At 39.7% G+C, this 22,972-nt stretch overlaps 1 protein-coding gene across 1 annotated transcript; it reads left to right on the forward strand.

Annotated features, from left to right (window-relative positions):
- The first annotated feature begins 6,867 nt into the window (after window positions 1-6,867).
- On the forward strand, window positions 6,868-22,775 carry LOC127180652 (src substrate cortactin). Its single transcript, XM_051134829.1, has 15 exons — window positions 6,868-7,032; window positions 7,620-7,703; window positions 7,861-7,934; window positions 8,148-8,277; window positions 9,124-9,234; window positions 9,315-9,369; window positions 9,505-9,615; window positions 9,705-9,815; window positions 10,012-10,122; window positions 15,896-15,951; window positions 16,164-16,233; window positions 16,311-16,459; window positions 18,888-19,029; window positions 19,526-19,594; window positions 22,153-22,775. The coding sequence occupies exons 2-15, from the start codon at window positions 7,620-7,622 to the stop codon at window positions 22,287-22,289; spliced, it is 1,410 nt and encodes a 469-aa protein (XP_050990786.1). The 5' UTR covers window positions 6,868-7,032; the 3' UTR covers window positions 22,290-22,775.
- Window positions 22,776-22,972: the final 197 nt, after the last annotated feature.

Raw genomic sequence — 22,972 nt, forward strand, 5'->3', positions numbered from 1 at the left:
AAACACAGCAACTTTTCTTTACAGGACCTCGCGGCGCAACAGTTGCGTTTTCAAGTCACGTCGGGGTCAGTTGATCTCTTCTTGACATCAAGTCTGAGGTCAGATGTGAGAAGCAGCCCTGTCTTTGTGTACTCTGACAGATCTGCATCTTGAACGGTTTCTTTTTTATATCTTGCCATACAAACTCTGAGGAAATTGAGGACAATTCTGGGTGCCAAATTGAAAAGATAACCAATGCATCATCTACAGTCCTCCGCTCTACCAGCTGACCTTGGGCCCACCAAGTACTCAAGTGCTCCAGGAAATTGAATTCACCGCAGTGAAGCAAAACACAGCAACTGTGGGCTTTACAGGACAACAAGGCAACTCTTTGTTGTGAATATATGGAGGCTTCTTGACTCAAGTACTCAAGTGTTCCTGCAGTGTCTTTATGCATTTACTGATTAGGATTAGTGTCAAGACAGTGAAGCAAAATACAGCAGACTTTCTTTTCAGGGTCTCCGAGCCGCAACGGTTGAGCCTGTGCTGGGTCTCTTTGAGGGAAACAGATCAGAAGGTTGCGTGTTCAAATCACGTCGGGGTCAGTTAGTCTCTTCTTGACCATCAATCATCTGAGGTTGAATGCTAACAAAAGCCCTGTAACTTTGTAATCTGTGACAGATCTGCGTCTTGAACTGTTTCTCTTTTATACCTTGCAATACAAACTCTGAAGAAATTGAGGAAACTGAGAAAGCTTCACCGCTCCGAGCCTCACCGCTTGAGCCTGTGGGGGTGGAGGGGAAACAAGGCTGCTCTTTGTTGTGAATTATATGGAGGTGGCTTAAGTACTCAAGTGTAACAAAGTTCATGATAGCAACATGCTAGTAACTTGCAAATTATGCTAAAACATGTTAATCATGCTAACAACATAATCAGCTTATAAAAATACAAACAACAAGCTAATCATGCTAAAACATGTTAACAACATGTTAAATCATGTAAGCGATGTGTTAAATCATGTTAGCTGCTTTCATACTTTTACAACTGCTTCAAACTTTCAGGCTAGGCTTTGTCAAGCCAACTTCAACTTTGTTCTCAAACTTTACTCATCTAGTTCTATAATCATTTTAATTGAAACCGGAAGACAACCGGAAATTATATCCATGCTATCATGTCTCTAAACTAGAGCAGACTGTGTGAGCGTACTGCAGTGGTTCATGTCACAGAGTGAAACCAGATTTAGTTCGACCCAACGGAATGCATATTTACACTGTCTAAAGTGGTTTATATTTTCGACATAATGCACTATGTGCCTTTCACTGTACAGAAAATACAAATTCTGTGAACAAGTGACCGATTTAAGCCGCAGCTTCAGTGTCTATTTATAATGTAGGCAGCGGGATGTTTCGGATTCTACAGAGCATTTGATTGGACATAAAGTTTGATGAGAAGCTGATGTGCAGGGTGATGTCATCAAAAACATTGACCCATTTTGGCGGAAGTTCGTTTTGAATGCATATATCTTTTAATTGCTAATTTGTTATTGTTTTGGAGCACACTAGTCTACAGATAACATTAAGGCTAACATATTCATATTAAAAGTCAAAAAACTTCAATTTTGATTTCATGGGTGCTTAAGTAATTATTAAGTAATTTCTTTTAATGGTCTTAATATTTTTGTAATGAGTACTACATCTTAATTCTTAATTTTTAATGAAATTTAAGTCTAGCACATATGATTATATATATAATGTGACGAGCGACTCCGGGCTCATCAGCGTGCCCAGGCGGCCAAATTATCCCGCATCGCCCAACACTGGCTACTCGAGGGAGAGCCCACTGCAGCTCAGGTAGTGGAACGAGTGGTCATCGATCGCCTTCTCCGTGTTCTCCCGCGGTCCCATTGCCAAGCGGTTGGAATGAGGAACCCCACCACCACCCTCGAGCTTGTGGAGGCGATCGAGCTGGCGGATGCTGTGCACCACCGGGAGGCTGGGGAAAGAGTGCTGTCGTTCCCCCAGAGGGTGGTCCAGGAGCGACGTGCGCTGGAGGGCACCTTGCGCACAGTCGGCAGACCGACGGTTCCCTCACCCCAGGACGAGCCCATGCCCACCGCCGAGCCCACAACACCACCGCGGACCTGGCTGGCGGGCTGCATCGTGCATCAATGCCTCCCACCTGCAGCCCCGGAAGCGGATGTCAATGGGAAACCTATGCGGCGCTTCTGGACTCCGGCAGTGCGGTCACCCTCATCCAGTCTCGGCTTTGTCCGCCCCAACCCGGCCAGAAGAGCTTCTTACCCATTACATGTGTACACGGGGACACCCAACAGGTTCCGGCTCGCCGAGTGACCATCTCCGCCAGTGCCCGTACTGCTGGGGAGGGATTGGCCCGGCTTTGACCGCCTGCTTGCCGCCACCACCCAGCCTGCCAGCCCTAGAGGAAACCGTCGTCGTCGCAGGCGGCCACGAGGATCCCGCCGTCGGCCAGCCCTGCTAGCTTCGGACAGCGGGAGAGATGGTGAGTCCCCCTCCCAAAATACTAACCTTTTCTATGATGTGTTCCAGCAGGCCACCGGAGGGGGCTCATTTGCCAAGCAACGGGAGGACGACCTTCTCAAGCACTGTTGGGCTCAGGTGCGAGCCATCGACGACAAGGACGTCCTCCCTCAGCCCCATCCTCTCCCGCACTACGTTGTCCGCAAAGGTCTGCTGTACTGTGTCGCCCAGCGGAGGGAGGAGGAGAAGGAGCTTCTAGTCGTTCGACGGACGAAGACGGAGACCATCCTGGAGTTAGCTCATTCCCATCCTATGGCAGGTCACTTGGGAGCAGCGAACACCATACAGCGGATCCGTGACCGCTTCCACTGGCCTGGCCTAGAGGCCGATGTCAAGGGATTCTGCCGAGCCTGCCCGACCTGCCAGATCACGGCACCCAGGACTCCTCCCCCCAGCCCGCTCATTCCTTTGCCCATCATCGAGGTGCCCTTCAAGCACATCGGATTGGATCTGGTGGGGCCGTTGCTTAAGTCTGCCCGAGGACATGAACACATCCTAATCATCGTGGATTACGCCACCCGGTATCTGGAAGCAGTCCCCCTGAGGAAAGCCACAGCGAAAGCCATCACCCAGGAACTGTTTTTGCTGGCTAGCCGGGTTGGCATCCCTGCGGAAATCCTGACCGACCAGGGTACACCATTCATGTCCCGGCTAATGGCTGATCTCAGGCTGCTGTGGGTGAAACAGTTGAGGACGACGGTCTACCACCCGCAAACTGACGGCCTCGTGGAACGCTTTAACCAGACCCTCAAGCAGATGCTCAGGCGAGTCGCAGCCGAAGACAAGCGGGATTGGGACCTCATGATCCCCTATGTCCTCTTCGGCATCCGCGAGGTCCCCCAGGCCTCAACTGGTTTCACCCCCTTCGAGCTCCTGTTTCAACCTCGGGGGCTCCTGGACGTCGCCCGGGAAGCTTGGGAGCAGCAGCCTGCCCCCCACCGCACGGTCGTGGAGCATGTCAGGCAGATGAGGAAGCGGATTGACCGGATCATGCCATTAGTCCGGGAGCAGCTCAGCAAAGCTCAGCAAGCCCAACAACGCCACTATAACCGGGCAGCTCAACCACGGGAGTTTCAACCGGGAGATCGTGTCACGGTCTTGGTCCCCACCTCCGCCTGTAAGTTCCTCGTGTCATGGCAGGGACCCTACACAGTAGTCGAAAAAGTTGGGCTAGTAACCTACCGCCTGCGCCAACCTGGAAGGCGACAAAACGAACAACTATACCACATTAACCTGCTGAAGAAGTGGAACGGGACCCGGGACCAGGTCGCTGCCCTCAGTCTCACCGACCCTGTGGTTGTCGACGTCAATCCCCACCTGTCGGCTGCCCAGAAGGCTGAGCTGCAACACCTGGTCGGTCAGTTCTCGGATGTGTACTCCTCCCGGCCTGGGCAGACCAACGTCATCCAACATGACATCAGGACGCCCCCTGGAGTGATCATCAGGCAACGGCCCTACCAAGTTCCGGAGGCTCGTCGGCAGGCTATAGAGGAGGAAGTTTAAGAAATGCTGAAGTTGGAGGTAATCGAACCATCTCGCAGCCCTTGGTCCAGCCCCATAGTGATGGTACTAAAGCCGGATGGCACCCTCCGCTTCTGCAACGACTTTCGACGGCTAAATGAAGTCTCAAAGTTCGACAGCTACCCCATGCCTCGGGTCAACTAGCTGTTGGACCGCCTGGGGAGGGCCTGGTATATCTCCACCCTGGATTTCTCCAAAGGATATTGGCAGGTAACTCTTACCCCTTCTGCTAAACTAAAAACCGCCTTCTCCACCCCTAGTGGCCACTGGCAGTACCGGACCCTCCTCATCATCTTGCGACCCCACCAAGCCTACGCGGCCGCCTACCTGGACGACGTGGTGGTCCATTCCGAGGCATGGGAGGACCATCTGGACCGTCTGCGGAGGGTGCTCTCGGAGCTCTGGCGGGCTGGACTAACTGCCAACCCCCGCAAATGCCATCTAGCGCTGTCAGAAGCTAAGTACCTGGGCTTCCAAGTCGGACGGGGCCTCATCCGCCTGCAGGAGAAGAAGGTGGAAGCTGTCCTCACCGCTCCCAAGCCCTAGACGAAGACCCAGGTACGAGCCTTTTTGGGGTTGGCGGGATATTATCGCTGTTTCATTCATGTCATTTATATCAGCAGGAAGCTGTCCCCCGCCGAGAGAAACTACACCACCGTCGAGAGGGAGGCCTTGGCCATCAAGTGGGCAGTCCTGGAGCTGTGGTACTACCTCCTGGGCCGCAAGTTCACCCTGGTGACCGACCATGCTCCCCTACAGTGGATGGCCCGAGCTAAGGACACCAGCGCCAGGGTGACTCGCTGGTTCCTCGTGCTCCAGGACTTCCACTTCGAAGTTTGCCATCGCGCCGGGGCCACCAACGCCAACGCGGACGGACTCGGATCTGGACAGCTTATGCAGGTCTGTCAGGGGTCATTCCCCACCCACCCCTCATTTCACCCCTACTGTTTCCCTTCATTCCCAGGGCCAGAACGACGCTTTGGGGGGGAGAATGTGACGAGCGTCTCCGGGCTCATCAGCATCGCCCTGGCAACCAACGAGCTACAGCTGCACGCCTTCATCACAGCTGATCGGTCACGACTGCTTTCTCATCAGCACGCGGCTTTAAAAGCTGCCAACCCTCTCTGCCAAACAGACAGCCATCTCGAGCTGGATGTGCTGGACTCTAAACTCTGTTTTCTCTCTTTTGTCAGAAAGCAGCGAGTGACCGACAGCCCACTAAGGAGCACGCCTGGACACCCACTTTCACCCACACGAGAGCCGCACCGAGCACCAGCCACGCCAGCATCACCATACTTCTGCACTTTCATTTAAAAGTATCTTTAATAAAATCCACCCTCCGGGGTTGTTCACTCAGCTCACCTTGTCGTGTGATTCTTCACCCGTGACAATATATATATATGTATATATATATATATATATATATATATTCACATTCAGTGTTGGGGGTAATGCATTACAAGTAACGCAAGTTACGTAATATTATTACTTTTTCCATGTAACTAGCAAAGTAACACATTACTTTTTAATTGATAAGAAAATATTACTACTACTTTTTTCAAATAAGTAACGCCAGTTACTTTTCCCCCCATTTACTGATTAAAAGCTCTCCTGTCCCTATGTTGAGAGTAATATTAGTTCTAGAATAAATGTGAATATACATTAATTCATCTCACTCACAAAAAAACAGATTCAGTATCTCTCAAAATGAATAAAAACAGTTTAAACTCAGAATTTATGTTAAATAATAAAACTATCGGTAACTCTTTACAATAAGGTGTCATTTGTTAACATTAGTTAACCCTTTATGCATTTAATCCCATTTTATTAACCGATGTCTTTACCGCCGACCTTCGATGATCCAATTCAACCATACTAACAAGCAAAAATTACTCCAGATAATCTAACATTTGATTTCTTTTTTTTTTATTATTGTTAAAGAGTTGACATTTTCTTTTCTCAAAGTCTGAGGCTTTTGGTGTGAAAAGGCTTTTACATTTGCCAAAAATAGAACTTTTTATATTAAACACAAATGAGCAAGCCCTGCCCAGATTTAAAAAGTAACGCAAAAGTATTGTAACACATTACTTTCCACAAAAGGAACTAAGTAACGTAATTAGTTACTTTTTTTAGGCAGTAACTCAATATTGTAATGCATTACTTTTAAAAGTAACTTTCCCCAACACATCACGTTCCCTGCTAAAACAACAACAACATCAGCCTGGCTAGGCTGGTCAAGCTGGTTGTTGCAGCTGGTCTCCCAGCCTGACCAGCTAAGGAAGTGGCCAAAACCCCTCTAAAACCAGCCTGCTGACCAGCTAAGATGAGGCTGGATGAGCAGCTAAAACCAACCAAGTTTTTTTTCTCATCAGGGTTGAAAACGAAACTCTAGGTTTTAAATGTTAAGAGGGCTGGCAACGGTTATATTTAGGGTTAAGGTTTGGTTAGAAGAATATATAAATAAAATTTAAGTAATTCAAACAGTAAATCTTTCCTAAAAGAAGAAGAAAAAGAAGGGGGAAGCAGTCCTAGGACTGTGGTTCTAGAACTGCAGCCTGTCGTATTGCAGGTTCCCACTACTCATCAATATGGCTCAGTCCGGTCGTACTATTATGTGATGAGGGGAAATTGCGTAACGCTGCTGGCCGGAGACCAGATTTCTCAGGTATGCTAGGCCTATCTTTGCCCAGTCTTCAATCAGATAATCATTTTCTGATCTCAAATAAAATAATAATAAATAATAACAATAATGTTAATGACAGTAAATCCCACAAAGTCCCTGTTGTTGTGAAACATCCGGACTTCCCCCCGTTCCCAGCTCAGGTGGTGCCGTCGGGTTTGGAGCAGGAAGTGGGAAGTGGAAGACTGTGGCTGGGAAATCTGAAGGCTTTTCTCTTCTTAACTATTATCACATTCTTTATAAGCACTATTCACTTAAAGAACACTTGCATCTAGGAGGGCATCGAAGTACATCGTAAGTATAAAGCCGTGATTTTATATGTTTTAAACGAGCGGATCAGAGGCAAAACGACCAAACCCTGAACCTAGCAAAAAACGAGCGTTTATTTCTCAGCTATCCTCATTTATTCCGTTTTATTTTTACTCGTTTGATGCATAAGTTTCTACAGATCGGATTTAACGTGAGCTATAGTTTGTATATTAAAACCAATTAATCATGTTCGCTCGCGTTCATGTATCGCGTGTCAGTATACGTGTACACACACCAGACATGTTTAAACACATATTGCTTAGAAACATTAATTCTGTAGTAAAGGTATCTGTAGAGATGACTAACTAGGTCCGCCGTCAACCGACGTATTTGTTGTTACCACCTAGTGGCCTAGATAGGCGCCTTCCTTACGGTGTGAGTTGGCAATGGAATTGCCACCCTAAATAGTAAGCGAGCAAGTGTGAATCTGGGATGTATTCTCCTGTCTGTCTCATATGTGTGAAATAGCAGTTTATACTTACCAAATTATTGGACATTTGCTACTTTGAGAGTATTTAATGACATGAATATTAGGTTGTGTGGCGTATATTGGTGTTTTTGTGTTTTGTCAGATGTGGAAGGCAGCTGCAGGTCAGTCCGTCTCTGTTGCAGTAGATGATGGAGGAGATGATTGGGAAACTGACCCGGACTTTGAGGTTACAAACACTCTCTGCTTTCCTGTGTATTACTACTCAAAACATGTTCATTCATGCATTGTGTTTTTACCAGTGTAACACTTGAATATAGAGTATAGTTGCAGTCAAATATGTGTTTTTAATGTGCTTCTGTCTCACTTTTTCCACCAAATACCAGAATGATGTATCAGAGAAGGAGCAGCGTTGGGGTGCCAAGACTGTGGCTGGCTCTGGCCATCAGGAACACATCAAGTAAGTTTTTATTTATTTATTTATTTATTTATTTATTAAGTCAGTTGCAAAAAATGTTGATTTGTCTAATCTGAAAAAATAAGACTTATAAACCCTAGTTGGTCAGTCTAGTTCCTAAGACAGCATTGTAACGTAGAGGCTAGATTTTTACATGAACATGATGGTTATAATTTACAGAATATAATTGCCCTCTTGCATCTTCTCATTTTTCAGTATTCATAAGCTGCGTGAAAGGGTGTCATCTGAACACAGTGAACTGAAGCAGAAGGAGTTGGAGAACATGCCCAAAGCATCTCATGGTTATGGTGGAAAGTTTGGAGTGCAGCAGGATCGCATGGATAGGGCAAGATGCTTCCCTTTTATAATTCACTTCTTTGAAAAAGGGAAAGTAGTCCATCTCTCACTCTTGCAGTGATGTTTATTCAAAAGGCCTGTTTTATAGTGTTGTGTGATTTTTTTTTTTTTTTTTTTTTTTTTTTTTTTTATTTTTTTTTTATTATTATTATTTGTATTTATTTTTTTGGTCCAAGAATTCCTTTTACAGTGGAGGATCTGACATGTTATTTTATGCGCTGAACTCATAATGAGAGGATCGGTTGTAGATTCTACCTGCTAGTTATGTTAAAAATACTGGTATATCAGTTTCCAAGTCTGTACTAAAATTTAGTTTGAGTGAAGAGTGTCACAGGACTTCACAATTTTTTTTTTTTTTTTTTTTTTTTTGACTAAAATGATTTCCAAATGATTAGAAAGCTATTGTGAAATATGGTGAAAACTGGTTAAGGAAAAGTTGTTCAAAATGGTTAGATACATTTTACTATATGTTTCAATTGCATTGAGAGTATTTGAAACAATTAGTTCAAACTCAGAATGAGAATAGTTCAGAAAAATTAAACATGTTTTCATATCAAACGATTGAAAAATTCTAAGTTTTTTTAATTTTAGCTCTAAAGTTTAGCTTTCTTTAGTTGTTTCTTAAGAAACAATATTTAACCCATGCCTTAGAGTTGGTTGTTTAGCTTATTCTATATTCTATTACAGATCATATTGTAATTATACCACAATATATAAATCAGATCTTTATTTTTCTCAGAATCTTGTTGCACAGACATTATGTGATGTAGATATTACAGTGGAGATCATCTTTTTTCATTTTATTCCTAAATTAAAGCATGTGTTTTATTTGCAGTCTGCTGTTGGACATGAGTATCAGAGCAAGCTGTCCAAACATTGCTCCCAGACTGATACTTCAAAGGGTTTTGGAGGTAAATTTGGAGTGGAAGCTGACCGTGTCGACCAGGTAAATCATCAGATCTTCAGTGGACAGTTGAATGCTTCTGCTGTCAGATTCACATTTAGTAATATGGTGTTTTCGTGCAGTCTGCTGTGGGCTTTGAATATGCTGGAAAAACCGAAAAACATGCCTCTCAGAAAGGTGGATCTTTATATCTTTGATAAATCAATAAATATTTTTTTAAAGATTTCCTATTTTACTGTTCATTGTTTTATGTAGAATACTATGGCTTTAGCAGTAAGAGCCGCTAATGTTGTTGATCCTTCATTGTTCCAGACTACGCTACCGGGTTTGGGGGCCGCTATGGCGTGCAAGCGGATCGTGTGGACCAGAGTGCTGTTGGTTTCGATTATCAGGGGAAAACAGAAAAGCACGAGTCACAGAAAGGTGCATCCCTGCTTCTTTGGCCTTGCAAACATTTCTGTGTTTGGGCATATGGTTGTTTTATTAAAGTTTTATACCTCTTAAATCAACAGATTATGCGAAAGGCTTTGGTGGCAAATTTGGAGTGGAGACAGATAAAGTGGACAAGAGCGCTGTGGGCTTTGAGTACCAGGGAAAGACTGAGAAACACGAGTCTCAGAAAGGTTTTTTTTCATGTCTCACTCTTTGACTTCAGTTTAACCATACAGATTTACAGAAGGTTTTAGTGCTTTTTCCTTTAATAACAGAAGGTCAGGATAGTACTACTTATAATTTTCTTCATGAATATGTCAGATGTGTGTGGATTCATAGTTATTGTCACAATAAGAAGGTAACTGTCTTGTTTTTGGTTTGTGAAAGACTATGTAAAGGGTTTCGGAGGTAAGTTTGGCGTTCAGTCGGACCGTCAGGATAAGTCTGCAGTGGGATGGGACCATCAGGAGAAACTCCAGCTTCATGAGTCACAGAAAGGTAAAAGGCACCACACACTACCATGGTGTTGTTTTGATATCTTAACTATGTTTTGTGATATGAAATGGGCTAAAGTATCTGGAGTGCCTAAGTTGTTTTCTTGCATTGTTATAGCAAGGTCTGGATGCGATAGCTTTTCTGATGGTTTATTAATTCTCTGGTGGTGTTCTGTCATTTTTGACCAAAAAAATGTAGTTTTTGTTTTTTAATTTTATTTAATTGGAATGGTACGAAACTTTCTAAATGTTTTTGCACTTGTTACATGATCACACAGAAAAAAAAAAAAAAATCATAGACATGATCCTGAAAAAAAAAAAAAGTTGTCACACTTGTATTGTTTGCTATCAAAGCACTGGAAACAAAATTGGAAGCGAATGTCATCTAGTGGAAACATTTGGTGCTGTGTCTGAACAAAATCTGACTTAAAGCTAATTTTTTTAAAATATTAACCTCATTTCTGCCAGGAGTCTACTTTAAAAAGAGACCAAATTTAAATATGTACTTCAAAGCATTCACGATTTTTGACAGTTTAAGTTGTAAATTCTGAAATTTCAATTTCAGGTCTGTGCTCAAAAAGTGGTTAACAGGTTATAAATGGATCATAACACTTTCATAAATATAATTTAGTACCATAAAATCCCTTAAAAATACAAAATATGAAATAAAAACATTATCATATTAAAATATGTAGTACTTTCGTTTTATTTAAATAAAAACAAAACTCTGTCATTTTCGACTGCCACACGAACAACACCAGAGGGTAATTAATGTTTTCACAGTATCAGTATTTTAGGGAATAGAAGTCATACACAAAAATAATGTAGTTTGTAAATTTCTTCATTTTTCATGCATCAGTGCAATGCATTCTGGTTAAACTCTCTAACCTCCTGAAGTTATGCCTCCAAAACTCTGGCTATAATAGCAAAGTAACCTATGTTGTAAGGCTTCTCCACAACCTAGATCAGATCAAGTACTACATGATATCTGGGAATAGTTATTACTGTTGTCTTTTTTTGAAAAATACCAGACCTGCCAGCCTGTATGCATTTTGAGTAGTAGAGATGCTTTTAGACCTCAAAGTAATCTTTTATGACTTGTGATTCTATACAAAAACAAGAAACGCCTGCATCTAGCCTGGCGAAAAGTAAGAGACTTTCATGAATAAGACTCATTCCCTCAAATATCACTGGGATGATTGACACAGTGTTTCCTATTCATTAACTAGACTGTGGCGGCCTGCAATTTCATAATAAACTGGAAATATTTTTATACTTCTCATTTTAACATAAAAGGTTTTAACATTGTGCAAAGTGTCCGTCAAACAAACTTAGCACAATAGAGCTCAGGAGTTTACGTTACTGCGCATTGCATTCGGGGTAGTCGCCGCCATGTTTTAGGACACGCTAAATAGCGTACAGTGACAATAAATACAAATCACTACAGGAAAAAACAACTGTATTTGCTTTAATATTTTTAAGACCTGCTTGCACTTGCGTAGAATAAATGTACTAATATTTGAATCCATTGCATTCATTCGAGCACCCAGTCGTGTGGCCAGAACACGACACACACACACTCACAGAAATCATATCGCCACCTTCTGTTGTACCACACACAGGACTGAATTAATTTCTCTTTTGCAGTTTTTAATAACTAGGTGGCACCGATATATCTGCCTGATAAAATAAACACACTATAGCTTGATCTCAGCCAGTTGATCTTGTAAGTGAACCACCGCTCTGCACATTTTGTGTGTATCTCAGATGCCTGTTCTATTCAAAAGTAAGCGCCCTGCGAACTCGAAATATTCCGCCCTGATTACAGTTCGAAGACAGCGTATATGTTCCGTTCAATGAACATTAAAGTGTGCAAGACATGAATTTAAATTGCATTTATTTACAGGGGTATATTGTGTCACACTTCTCTAAGTTTTGTCTGTGTGTGAAGACTATGCAGGCGGTGGCATAGCGCAAATCCAAGAATGAATATTCCTAAGTAAACTTAAACTGATTTCCACTGCTCAGGGAGTGGGGAGCAATGAACATTGTTTAGGGACCATGTTAATTGCAACACAGTTCAGTCATGGAGCTCTCTTTGGACTAGCTGGTTGTCTGAATCAGGTTAAATAAGAGAGCCATGCAATATATGCAGAGCGACGGTACGTGAGGAATGGAATTGAGAAATGCTGATGTATTTAATTTTATGTCATATCGCCCTAATTTCATTGAGGAATAAAGTTCAATAAGTTTTACTGGACTTGAAATGAACAAATACACGATTCCTTACAAAGAGCTGCTGAACAGTACCGTTAAAACAGATGAGTTGCTTTATGAGCAATGTCAGTGATCGCAACGAGCCATATCACAAATTAAATTACATTTCCAAACGTGTTATTCATAGCGTGACCACTTACAAATTCAAGTGGATCGGAAATTGTAAAACTAATAAATAATAAATACAAACGAAAAAGCCAGATTTTTAAGTTTTTATTGAGCTGCTTTCGCCATTGTGTTGTTTTAAGCTGAAAAGCATAAAATTGCGCTTCATTTTATATCCGTTCTCCACTCCGGTCATGACAGCAGATATGGCAATTCATGTCACAGCAAGCGTTCTCCATTCTAATGTGTTTTTAAATGTACAATATAAATTTTAACATCTACCTCCACTATTTCTCAGTCTAGGCTGTAGCCTCCGTGTCCGAATGTCCCAGAATGCCGTGCATTGCTGACGTCACGTTCCCATTCTCTATATGGCTTTATCCCCTTATCAAGTCTGTTTGCACTGCTTGTTTCAAAGTGAAGCGCACACTTCATTCAGGCAATCAGCTCGTGATTTGGTGTTTGCCGCGTCGGTCTCAGAGCGGCTCCTTTAATTGACAGTGAATGCAGTTAGCTCTGTTTTTGAATGTGGTGTAAGTTTAGCACATGTTTGGGAACGGAAAAGGCACCAGTTATGCTTTTTCACATTTATAATTGTCAATTTTTTAATGGGCAAATATATACAGTATTTCACTAGATTTGTAATAATACGCATTCGTAAACCCGTTTTCACTGAAGCTGTAGTTTTCCACCAAAATAAAAGCTTAATTGCAGTTCCTGTCAAAATAAAAGCTCATAGGTTCATCTCTTGCAGGCAATGACTAAAATTAATCGATGCACACAAAGAAAATACTGTACAGACAGAGCAAGCTCACTTGTTTTTTGGAAGAAAAATATAAATATTGGGGTGGGGGTTTATATAAATGTATTTCTGAAGCGGACTGACTGAGAAGTTTTGATGGCATTTTTTTTTTTTTTTTTTTTTTACCTCTGTTCCATAAGCGCCACCTGCTGTCAGAGTGTGAAATTCAGCCTGTCTGCTTGTTTTATGCAGGTTTTAGCATGATTTCACAAAGCTAAAGTCAGATCATTCTGTTTTTGCTTCAGATGTTAAAATGATATAAAAAAACTGCTCATGCTACATGTGTGTAGCATCTTTGTTTGTATTGTGGTTAAAATGCAGTGGTTGGTTCTAATTTCAAATTGCATTGTTTTTTTATTTGGTAGCAGCTACTGCAAAAACGGTTTCATGGCCAGGAAAAAAAAATATTTATGGCTGGTAAATTTTATCAAGTCTCCAGCCATTAGCAGATATGGCAGAAAGTTGCTTTTAGGGCCCTGCTTGCAAGTGTAGAAATTGGGACAAAAGTATTGTAATGTTCCTACTGTAAAATAAGGTGAAATAATATACCTGTGAAATAATCCTTTTCAATTATGTTACGGTGCAATTGTTTTATAATATATGGCTATTACTATAATAATATAGGAATAATAATATAAAAATTATTATTATTATTATTATTATTATTATTATGATTGTTATATTCTAATTTGTTTGGCTTCCAAATTCACCAGTGTGAATGTAATTTAGACTAAAACACTATAACACAACTAAAAAGTGGATTGAGTCCCCTTTTAAACTTCAAGTCAGTTCACCAGCTTTTTTTCTTTTAGTTTGCACAGTGAAGCTCTTAATTTTGAACTCTCAAAGTGCACCAGTTTGATGCATTTAACTTTAAAATGCCACCGAACCCCCACTGATTTACATATGTATAATGTCTGCAAAGAATTCATTTTGAGCTTTAGATTTAAAAACAAACAAGACAAAAAATTGATTGCCATTGCGTTCTGTTACACATGAACACTGTTTCGCATCTCCTCAACTGTAGCCAGAACATTCCTGCTTCCTCTGCCATTTTAGTCAGAGACTTCTTCATCAGTAAATGTGGTGTATTTTAACTTCTTCCTCTCATGGGCTGCTTCTGTGTGCTCCTTTCATGGGATTGTAAGCTCAATTATGAGGACTTTTCTAGCTGTTTTACACCATAACACCATGTCTGGCCTTAAAGTGGTTGTGCTGTTCTCAGATGAAAATTTCAGCTACTGGCCAAGGTCGACCTTCATAGCCCAATGATTTCCAGCTGCCAGGCTTGATCTGGATTCCATCTGGACTGAATCAGTGAACTTTCACTAAGGAGCAGGGTGGTGTTTGTTTGCCTTCATGTACCTGAAGTGTAGATTAGCATGAATCAGAACACCGATAACTGTGAAATGAGCATTTGACATATTCAGAATGGAGAGATTAACAAAAGTACCAATAACTTTATTTATTTGTTTAATTAATTACAAACTTAAATGAGCGAAAGGTTTTCTTTACAATCTAAAGAACACAAAAGAGGATATTTTGAACAATGTTGGTAATTAAAAGGTTTTGGTAACTATTGACTCACATTGTTTGGACACCCCCACAGGGCTCCCACTGATCCTTAAAAAGTCTTAAATTTAGTTGTATTAAATTTAAGGCCATAAAAAACATCTTAAAATATACAAGAAAGTCTTAAGATTTCAAGAGGTCTTAAATTTAGGGATGGAAAGACCAGAATTGTTATGTGGCTTAATGTGACGATTAAACTTCAAAAGGCGCTGTACGTTTCAAAGTCCTGTTTTACTCCCGCTGCTTTATGTACTGCACTTACGAAGAAACATTTATATTTTTGCCGTTCAGAAAGTGCCACCTGCTAGCAGAAAATAAATATGCATTTTCAGTAAGCTTATTTTTGTTCAGACCAGTGCGAACACCGACCCATGTTTTTACCCTGCAAATACGCAGAGCTGAAAATGTGAACTGGTGGATCGATAAGATGATAATGCGTTATTAAAATCTAAACAGTAAAATGTATTTATATGTAAATAATTTAATTAATATGACAGTTGATTAATAACAATTGTTTACATTAATAATATAATATAAATTGATAACTTTGACTCATCAGTTTTTTTTTTTTTTTGTTTTTTTTTTTTTTAAATGGCTGAAATGTGAAGTCTGTAATTTAAAAAAAACTTTGTTTTTGCAAAGCTTGAATCTGAAATGTAAATCATGGTTTTTACAGTCACTTTACATGTTACTAAAGACATTGCCTTACCCTGCTCATATGGTATTCATTTTATTTGTGCAGGTCTTAAAAAGGTCTTAAAAAGTTAAGCTTAAGCTTAAATTTAAGCTTAAAAATCAAGCAGAAACCCTGGCCCTGACAAACAAAAAAGACTTCTTAAACAAAAAGCAGTTAAAATATATTATGATCCACAGAAGAAAGTCATACAGATTTGAATGACATGAATTTGCGTGAATAATGACTAAATGATAGTTTCTGGTTGAAATATGAATTTAACATGCACTTGACATGCATATGCAAGAAAACTTCATTTTAATAGTTTGTTTTCCTCCATTATTGTAGATTATGCCAAAGGGTTTGGAGGAAAGTATGGAGTGCAGAAAGACCGAATGGACAAGGTACAGTGATCAAATCATTACAATTAACACATAAAGATAAGAAACTTGTGTTCACATTTTAGTGTTTTTTTTTTTTTCCTACATGCAATCAGAACAAGAAAGAGGGTTGTGAAAAATGTGTGTGCATTCACTTCCTGTTTGAGAATGACAGTTGGTGTCGGCGGGTATTTGTGTAGTGTGATGATTGCTGTTGTCATTGCTGTTGTCTTCAGAGCGCCGGCACGTTTGAGGAGGTGGAGAAGCCAAGCACGGCGTATCAGAAGACCCGTCCTGTTGAAGCAGGTCAGAATAAAGATGTGCTGGTGCACAGGCTGTAGTTACAGTTTCTGACAGTTTATAACGCACTGTGCTCTGTTTAGCTGGCAGTAGTGCTGGCAGTATTAAGGCTCGTTTTGAGAACATTGCGAAGCAGAAGGAGGAGGAGGACAGGAAGAGAGCAGAAGAGGAACGTGCTAGGCGACAGGCCAAGGAGAAACAGGAGCAGGAGGAGGCGAACAGAAAGCAGAAGGTGTGTTTCTGTGCTACTCGTGAGTCAACAGACATCTATGTATCTATTTGATGTTACTCTAATATTAGACTCTTATATTTGAGCTGAATTTGGCCCGAAATAAATGTAACTCTTTCTCATAGCACCAAAATAAAGAGATGACAAGGTGGCAGCAGAAAATATATTTATTTTTTATTATTAATTGTTAATTGTATTTACTGTGGAGGCAGGAACATTAGTGATGTAGTCAGGAACACCTACTAGACATTCTCATTCTGGTGTTTATTGCTGAGAGTCTAAACTAAAAATCTCAGAAAGACTTGACTAGTTTGAGAGGCCCTTTATATTTATTCTTGACGCCCTCTTGTGGACTGTTGATTTAAAAATCTGGTGATTACTGATCTCTTGTAATAGAAAGTTTATTTGGAGTTAATTTACATTACATTTACATTTTGTCAATTAGTAGACTCTTTTATTCAAAGCACCTTAAAAGTGAGTACAATAGAAGCAACCAAAACCAAGAAAAGAGCAATAATATGTAAGTGTTGTGACAAGTCTCGGTTAATCTAACAAATAGACGAAAAAGAATAGAGATTGCTAGTGTTAGAGGGTAAATTTCTTTTAAATAAATAAGAAGAAAAGTTGAAAGAATAGAAAAACAAAGAATGCTAGTGTTAGAGGGTAATTTTTTATAATAAGTAAATAAGAAAACAAATAGATGGAATAGAAAAAGAATAGAGAGTGATAGTGTTAAAGTGGGTAAAGTGTTTTTAGCCGTTTCTTGAAGATTGCTAAAACTCAGCTGCTTCTTGTACGAAGCAAATCTGCTGGACCAGTCAAATTTTACAAAGCAATTCAGAAATTCACCTCAAAGACATTCATCTTAGATAAGCTATTTCGATTCCTTTAACAATGATACATACTCATTACCATGGGCGACATTTGACTCTTGAGTCGGGGGGCAAGAAAAAAAAAAAAGGGGAGAAAAAAGCAAAAGAGAAAGTTTTCGGCATCGAATCAATGCCCTATTGCCACGCACCAAAGCAGTCAATACAGCACAGTCAAGAAAAACTAAAAGAGGTTACCAACGTTTACTAAACTGTGGACAAATCTGGAGATGCTTCCTGTTGTAAGTGTCAGTTGATGGCCTTTCATTTTTAACCAGAAATGTGCACGCTGCTTTCCAGATTTTCCGTGTCTTTTTCCCATGTCACTTGAAATATATCCGTTTTGATTCGTTGTTACTAAAGGTGAAACATTTGACGACAATGAAATTAGGCTACTGGCTGCTATGTCCTGGTAGAGCCCTGCATTTCAGCCCGATCCCGACGGGCCTCGACTTTTTTACGTCCTTACGGCCTGGCTTCGGGCCAATTTTCACATCATAGTTAAGACGCGGCCCGGGCTTCGGGCCTGTTTTAGGCTTTTCCTTATTTTTGTATATTTTAGACATCCACCAATTATGGTGATAAAAAAAATCTGCGTTGGTGGAAACAGCACGAGACTTCACTTTTGCTTTCACTTTCGATACCGACTCGGAAGGCTTTTAGTGTCTCAGCAGCGAGCGCACCTTCAGCGCAGCTGGAACACTTCCGTGTTCAAGCGCACACAATAGGCTAAAGCTTGCCGCAAAGCACCGGCAAATGTTATTACAATGAATGTGTCGGGGGGGAAATAGTAAGGAGATTTTTGAATGAATTCTTAATAAACTAGTGTTTTCTGAGTCAGTGTCGCAAGGATGAAGTTGCAGATCCTGATTCGCCATCTTTTTGGATGCGCCTTTAGAGAGAAATGGATCTTTACAGATTACATAATGAAAAAGGTTTTATTTTCAATTTGCTTTATTTTGTTAAGTTATAATTTAAAGCTTTCTATAGATATATGTATCATGTCTGTAAGGTATGTAGTCAGTGAGTTTCGGTTCATTTTTGTGAAGCGCTCCTGTTGAGACGACAGAAAGCGTGTTATGGTTTGTTTTCTTTCTTTTATAGAAGCACCGTTTGGAACATTTTGTTGATATTGTGAGTGCACACAAATAAAAGTAGACCCTTTACAGTTCCGAATGATGCATTATTCTTACTTTTATCAGCAAAAACGATGGAATATTTAAAATTGTTTCCACTGAAAAAAGTGATTTTTTTTTTTTTTTTTTAAATAGGTTTATAGTTAATTTTGTTTCAGTTAACAAGAATTGTCTGCTTGTCACATAAACACACAATTTGTAAAGCTCAAGAAATGTGTTCATATAGTACATCTTGCCTCATTATGTAGTTTTATTAATACATTTTGAACACCCCTTCAATAATGTGTCCTTTCACAAGGTTTAGGTCTTTTTGGTGCTTTTGTGTAAATGGGAGCCAAAGAATGTGTTAGTGATTAGCAGCACATTATTGAAGAAATCCATGTTCTGTGAATGTGCATAGATGATGGTATGTGTTAAATTTGTCAGGTGGAGCCAGTAAGTGAAGCGGTGGAAAACGGTGCAAACATTTATGAGGTGGAGCCGGTCTCAGCAGAAACCACATATGAAGAACCAGTCCAGGAAGACCTGTACCAGAACCCTGAGCAGGATGACCAGTACCAGAACTCAGGTGCGCTGAGACATCCTGACACCGTTACTCTAAAACTACTTGACATAACTTTGAAATGAACAAATAATGAGCAAGTGCGTAAATACTTATATAGTACTTAAATCTCTTAAGGTAGCTATAGTGGTTTCCATCATTTTACCGTATTAAAAATGAATAGTGTTGCCTTTATTTTTATAACATTAATAATTCAAAACAGTTACTTATTTATGGCTGTTGGATGTCAATATTGACATTTACACTAATAACATGATCACCTTTAATCATTTGTACGTCTCAAATTATCAGATTAGTGCAAAATAGTAGAGTAAAAGCACAAACTTAATCACCAAAATCACATTCCTTCCAAAACAGTGTTCACTTGTAATTTGATGTTATTGTCAGCTTTTAAAGAAAAAAACATTCCCTGACGTTGATTTAAGCATTAGGTCCTGTTCTGGCCTGGTTTGGGCAGATGTGCGTTCTCACAGTGCTCCAGTGATGTTTGTGTGTGTTTCAGGTGCTCAGTCATATGAGTATGGAGAGGATCTTGGTGTGACTGCCGTGGCTCTGTACGATTATCAGGCTGGTGAGTGAATAATTGGATGAGTTTGAGTTTACAAACTGTCTCAAAAGTAATAGCGAAGTGTTGCACTTAAACCTTTTACAGTGTTCATGCTGTTACATGAACGGCATGTCACCAAAAATAGATCACTCCTGTTAGAACAAAAAAACTACCAAAAAAAAAAACAAGTAAATGGGTACAAACTATTTGTACTTTGTCCAAGAAATATAGAATATATGTCTGAACCTGTTTAAAAAATGTGTTGTGAAGAGTTTGAAATGTGATAAGATTTTTCTTTTTTTTTTTTCTTTTTTTTTTTTTTTTTTTTTTTTTTTTACTATTGAAGCTCATGTTTGCTATGGGATAAAATTAGTAAACTAAACTAAGAAAAAAAGTCAGAATTGTGAGAGAAACACGCTCAGTTACATTTTTTTAAAAAGGTCAGTATTATGAGGTATGTGTGCTTGCAACTATGTTTATAAATTGCAATTTAAAAAAAAAAAGTCTTTATTGTGAGATATAACCTTACAATTGTGTGAAAGGAAAAAAAATGTGGAATAAAAAATAATTTACTTTATTATTCCATGGCTGAAACAAGCTTCCGTAGTGTACACTGTAAAAACTAAATATATATTTTTGGAGTAAAGTACATAATACTACTGTTTTAGTCTTTCACTGCTAAATTTCACATTTTCACATGCACAGTTTGGTGTTTCATTGTATGAAACGGTGGTCGACCGATATTGTTTTTTTTTTTTCTTAGAGAGCAGGGTGGCCGATGGCCTATATGTTTAGAGTAAAGCATATATATATATATATATATATATATATATTTATTTTTATTCCATGGTCTGAATATTGGATTCTGATTGGCTGGCAGGTATGCAGTAAAACCGTTTAATGCACAGGTGGTTCCAAGTCAGTTTAATCACCGTTCTATATTAATGCGCTGCTTTAATTGATGCACACAAACAAACACATTAGTCACGCACACACACACACACACACACACACACACAGAGGGGTCGGAGATCATGTTGCACTGCACACATACATAAACTTGTCAGTGCTTCCCCATAATTTTTATTAATAAAATAACCTAGATACTAGATCACTACATTATATTCCTCAGCAACAAGGTGGTTTTTGAATTAATTAGTTGTTTGTAGAGAGAGACGTGGACATGCGCAGCAGGCAGGTAATGCACACTCAACAGTCATCTCTCCATTTATCTCTCTTTCTCTCTCCCTCTCTCGATAATTAATTGAAATAAATGCTATAATTCATTAAAATAAATGTGATCTTACTGCACTATTTCATCTTTGTCAAATATTGCGTTGCAAAGAGCAATACTAGTTTTAACTTGTCTAGAACTTGGCAAATGACATTCACATCGTGCATTGAAAATCCTTGTTGATTATCCCTATATATACATACATACATACATACTAGGGATGCCACAATACTCAATATATAATTTCGAACCGTTCGGTACAACATCCAGGGTTCAATACGCGTTTGTGAATTGCGTTTTTTCAGTTTTGCATTTAATAACTTCCTTGTTTTATTTCTCTCAGAATTTGCTTTATGTGCCTGCGATTTCACATGCTGAAATGAGGAAACGCTTCCCTGCTTATATTTGAAAAAGCAACACACACAGAGCATCTTCCCTTCTAATGACATGCAATGATAAGCCTTTCTAAACCTGTTGTCCAACAAAAGTTATAAAAACAATAGTTATAAAAAACATTATAACTTGTTTTTTAATTCACAACATCAGTCGAGTGTTTGAAATAACTTCCTTGTGTGATCTGATGTAGATTCTTATCACAGAATGAGGCAGACAATAAATTCTATACTCATATTCTATGTATGTCGATTAGCAGTGGCTTATGAAAACACCCGAGATGGCTTGAAGAACACAGATAAACCATATATTATTGCAGTGTATATTGTCCTTACATTTCGTCATTCAAAATGTTTAACATTATATGATGTTTTTAATCAGTTACAGCAATAGCGATGCTTTTATCCATATTAGAGAAGCTGGAACAGAACGTAATCAGTGCTGCTTCTTTAACGCATATGTTTTTTTTTTCTTTGCACGAGGGAGCCTCAAAAGAAAAATTAAGCAGACATATACTAAACCACACTTTTTCTAGTGTACAGAGGTTTATGGGAGTATTTTGTTAAGTTGTTGCAAAAAAAAACCCACACCGAAGTTTTCACCACTTTTCTAGGGTGTTAGCAAACTTTTGGAGGGAAGTATATATATAATTTTAATTATCAATATCATTTACACCCTTGGTTTAGTAAACGGGAAAGTATTATTATGTTTGCTAATTTAAAAGCAATTGTTATACTTTTTTATACCTTTTAATTCTTGTTTAATAGTTCCATCTGATTTTCGGACTTCCATCCATATTAGGCAGAACTGTACGCAGGCGTTGCTGTTCTGCCATCAAAATAAAAGTCTTCAGCCAAACAGAAAAACCAATGCCATATCTCGGTCGACCACTAGTATGAACGTTTCCTACAAAAAGGAAGTAATTTAAAGTGCCTGTTTTTTTTTTTTTTACCAGCGGGTGACGATGAGATTTCCTTCGATCCAGATGACATCATAACCAACATTGAGATGATTGATGAGGGCTGGTGGAGGGGTGTGTGTCGAGGAGCATACGGACTCTTCCCAGCCAATTATGTTGAAGTTCGACAGTAGACTCACTCCATGCACTCTTTCCAGGGCAGATATCACTGAAGGAGACGTCTGCCCTTGATTTCATGCTTCCTCTCCATTATCAGCCCTGCTTTCTCTTCTTTCACTGTAGCATGTTGAGCGTTCACCGGTCATTCTGCTTCCCTCAGCTCAACTCTCACTTCCTATTTCATGTCAGTAGTCTTCAGTAGGTGCGTGCGCTTTACTGGATCCAGCTGCCATTAGAGATTTTTATGACACTTCTGAGAGAGTTCCTTCACTCACACATGTACATTAGTGTGTGAAATAAGAGATAATAGACCAAAGATCTGAGATCTTCTGGCATGTTTTAGAGAAATAATATCAGTTGTCATGTACATGGGGGGGGGTTCTTTTTGACTTTTAAAGCTGCCTCTGTATGAACACTTTTAGTTCATTTCAGTGTCATTTTTGCAGTGTTGGAATAGGAAGCAACTGAATTGAGATGCTTGAAAACATTAATGATCATAATGAATGCCATAATACGTCACTGCTAGAATTCTGCATCAAGTCTATGTACAGGATGAACAGACATTCCATCGCAGTGTTTGAAACCATTTATAAAAATCACTTTGATGGTATTTGAAGGGTTATGTATTAAAATGAGGTGTTAATGTCTTACGTGGCGTGAACAATATGTATGTCTGATTTGCATTGTCTTGTGCTTC

Source organism: Labeo rohita, chromosome 18 (genome assembly GCF_022985175.1).
Source record: "Labeo rohita strain BAU-BD-2019 chromosome 18, IGBB_LRoh.1.0, whole genome shotgun sequence".
Classification (NCBI taxonomy): domain Eukaryota; kingdom Metazoa; phylum Chordata; class Actinopteri; order Cypriniformes; family Cyprinidae; genus Labeo; species Labeo rohita.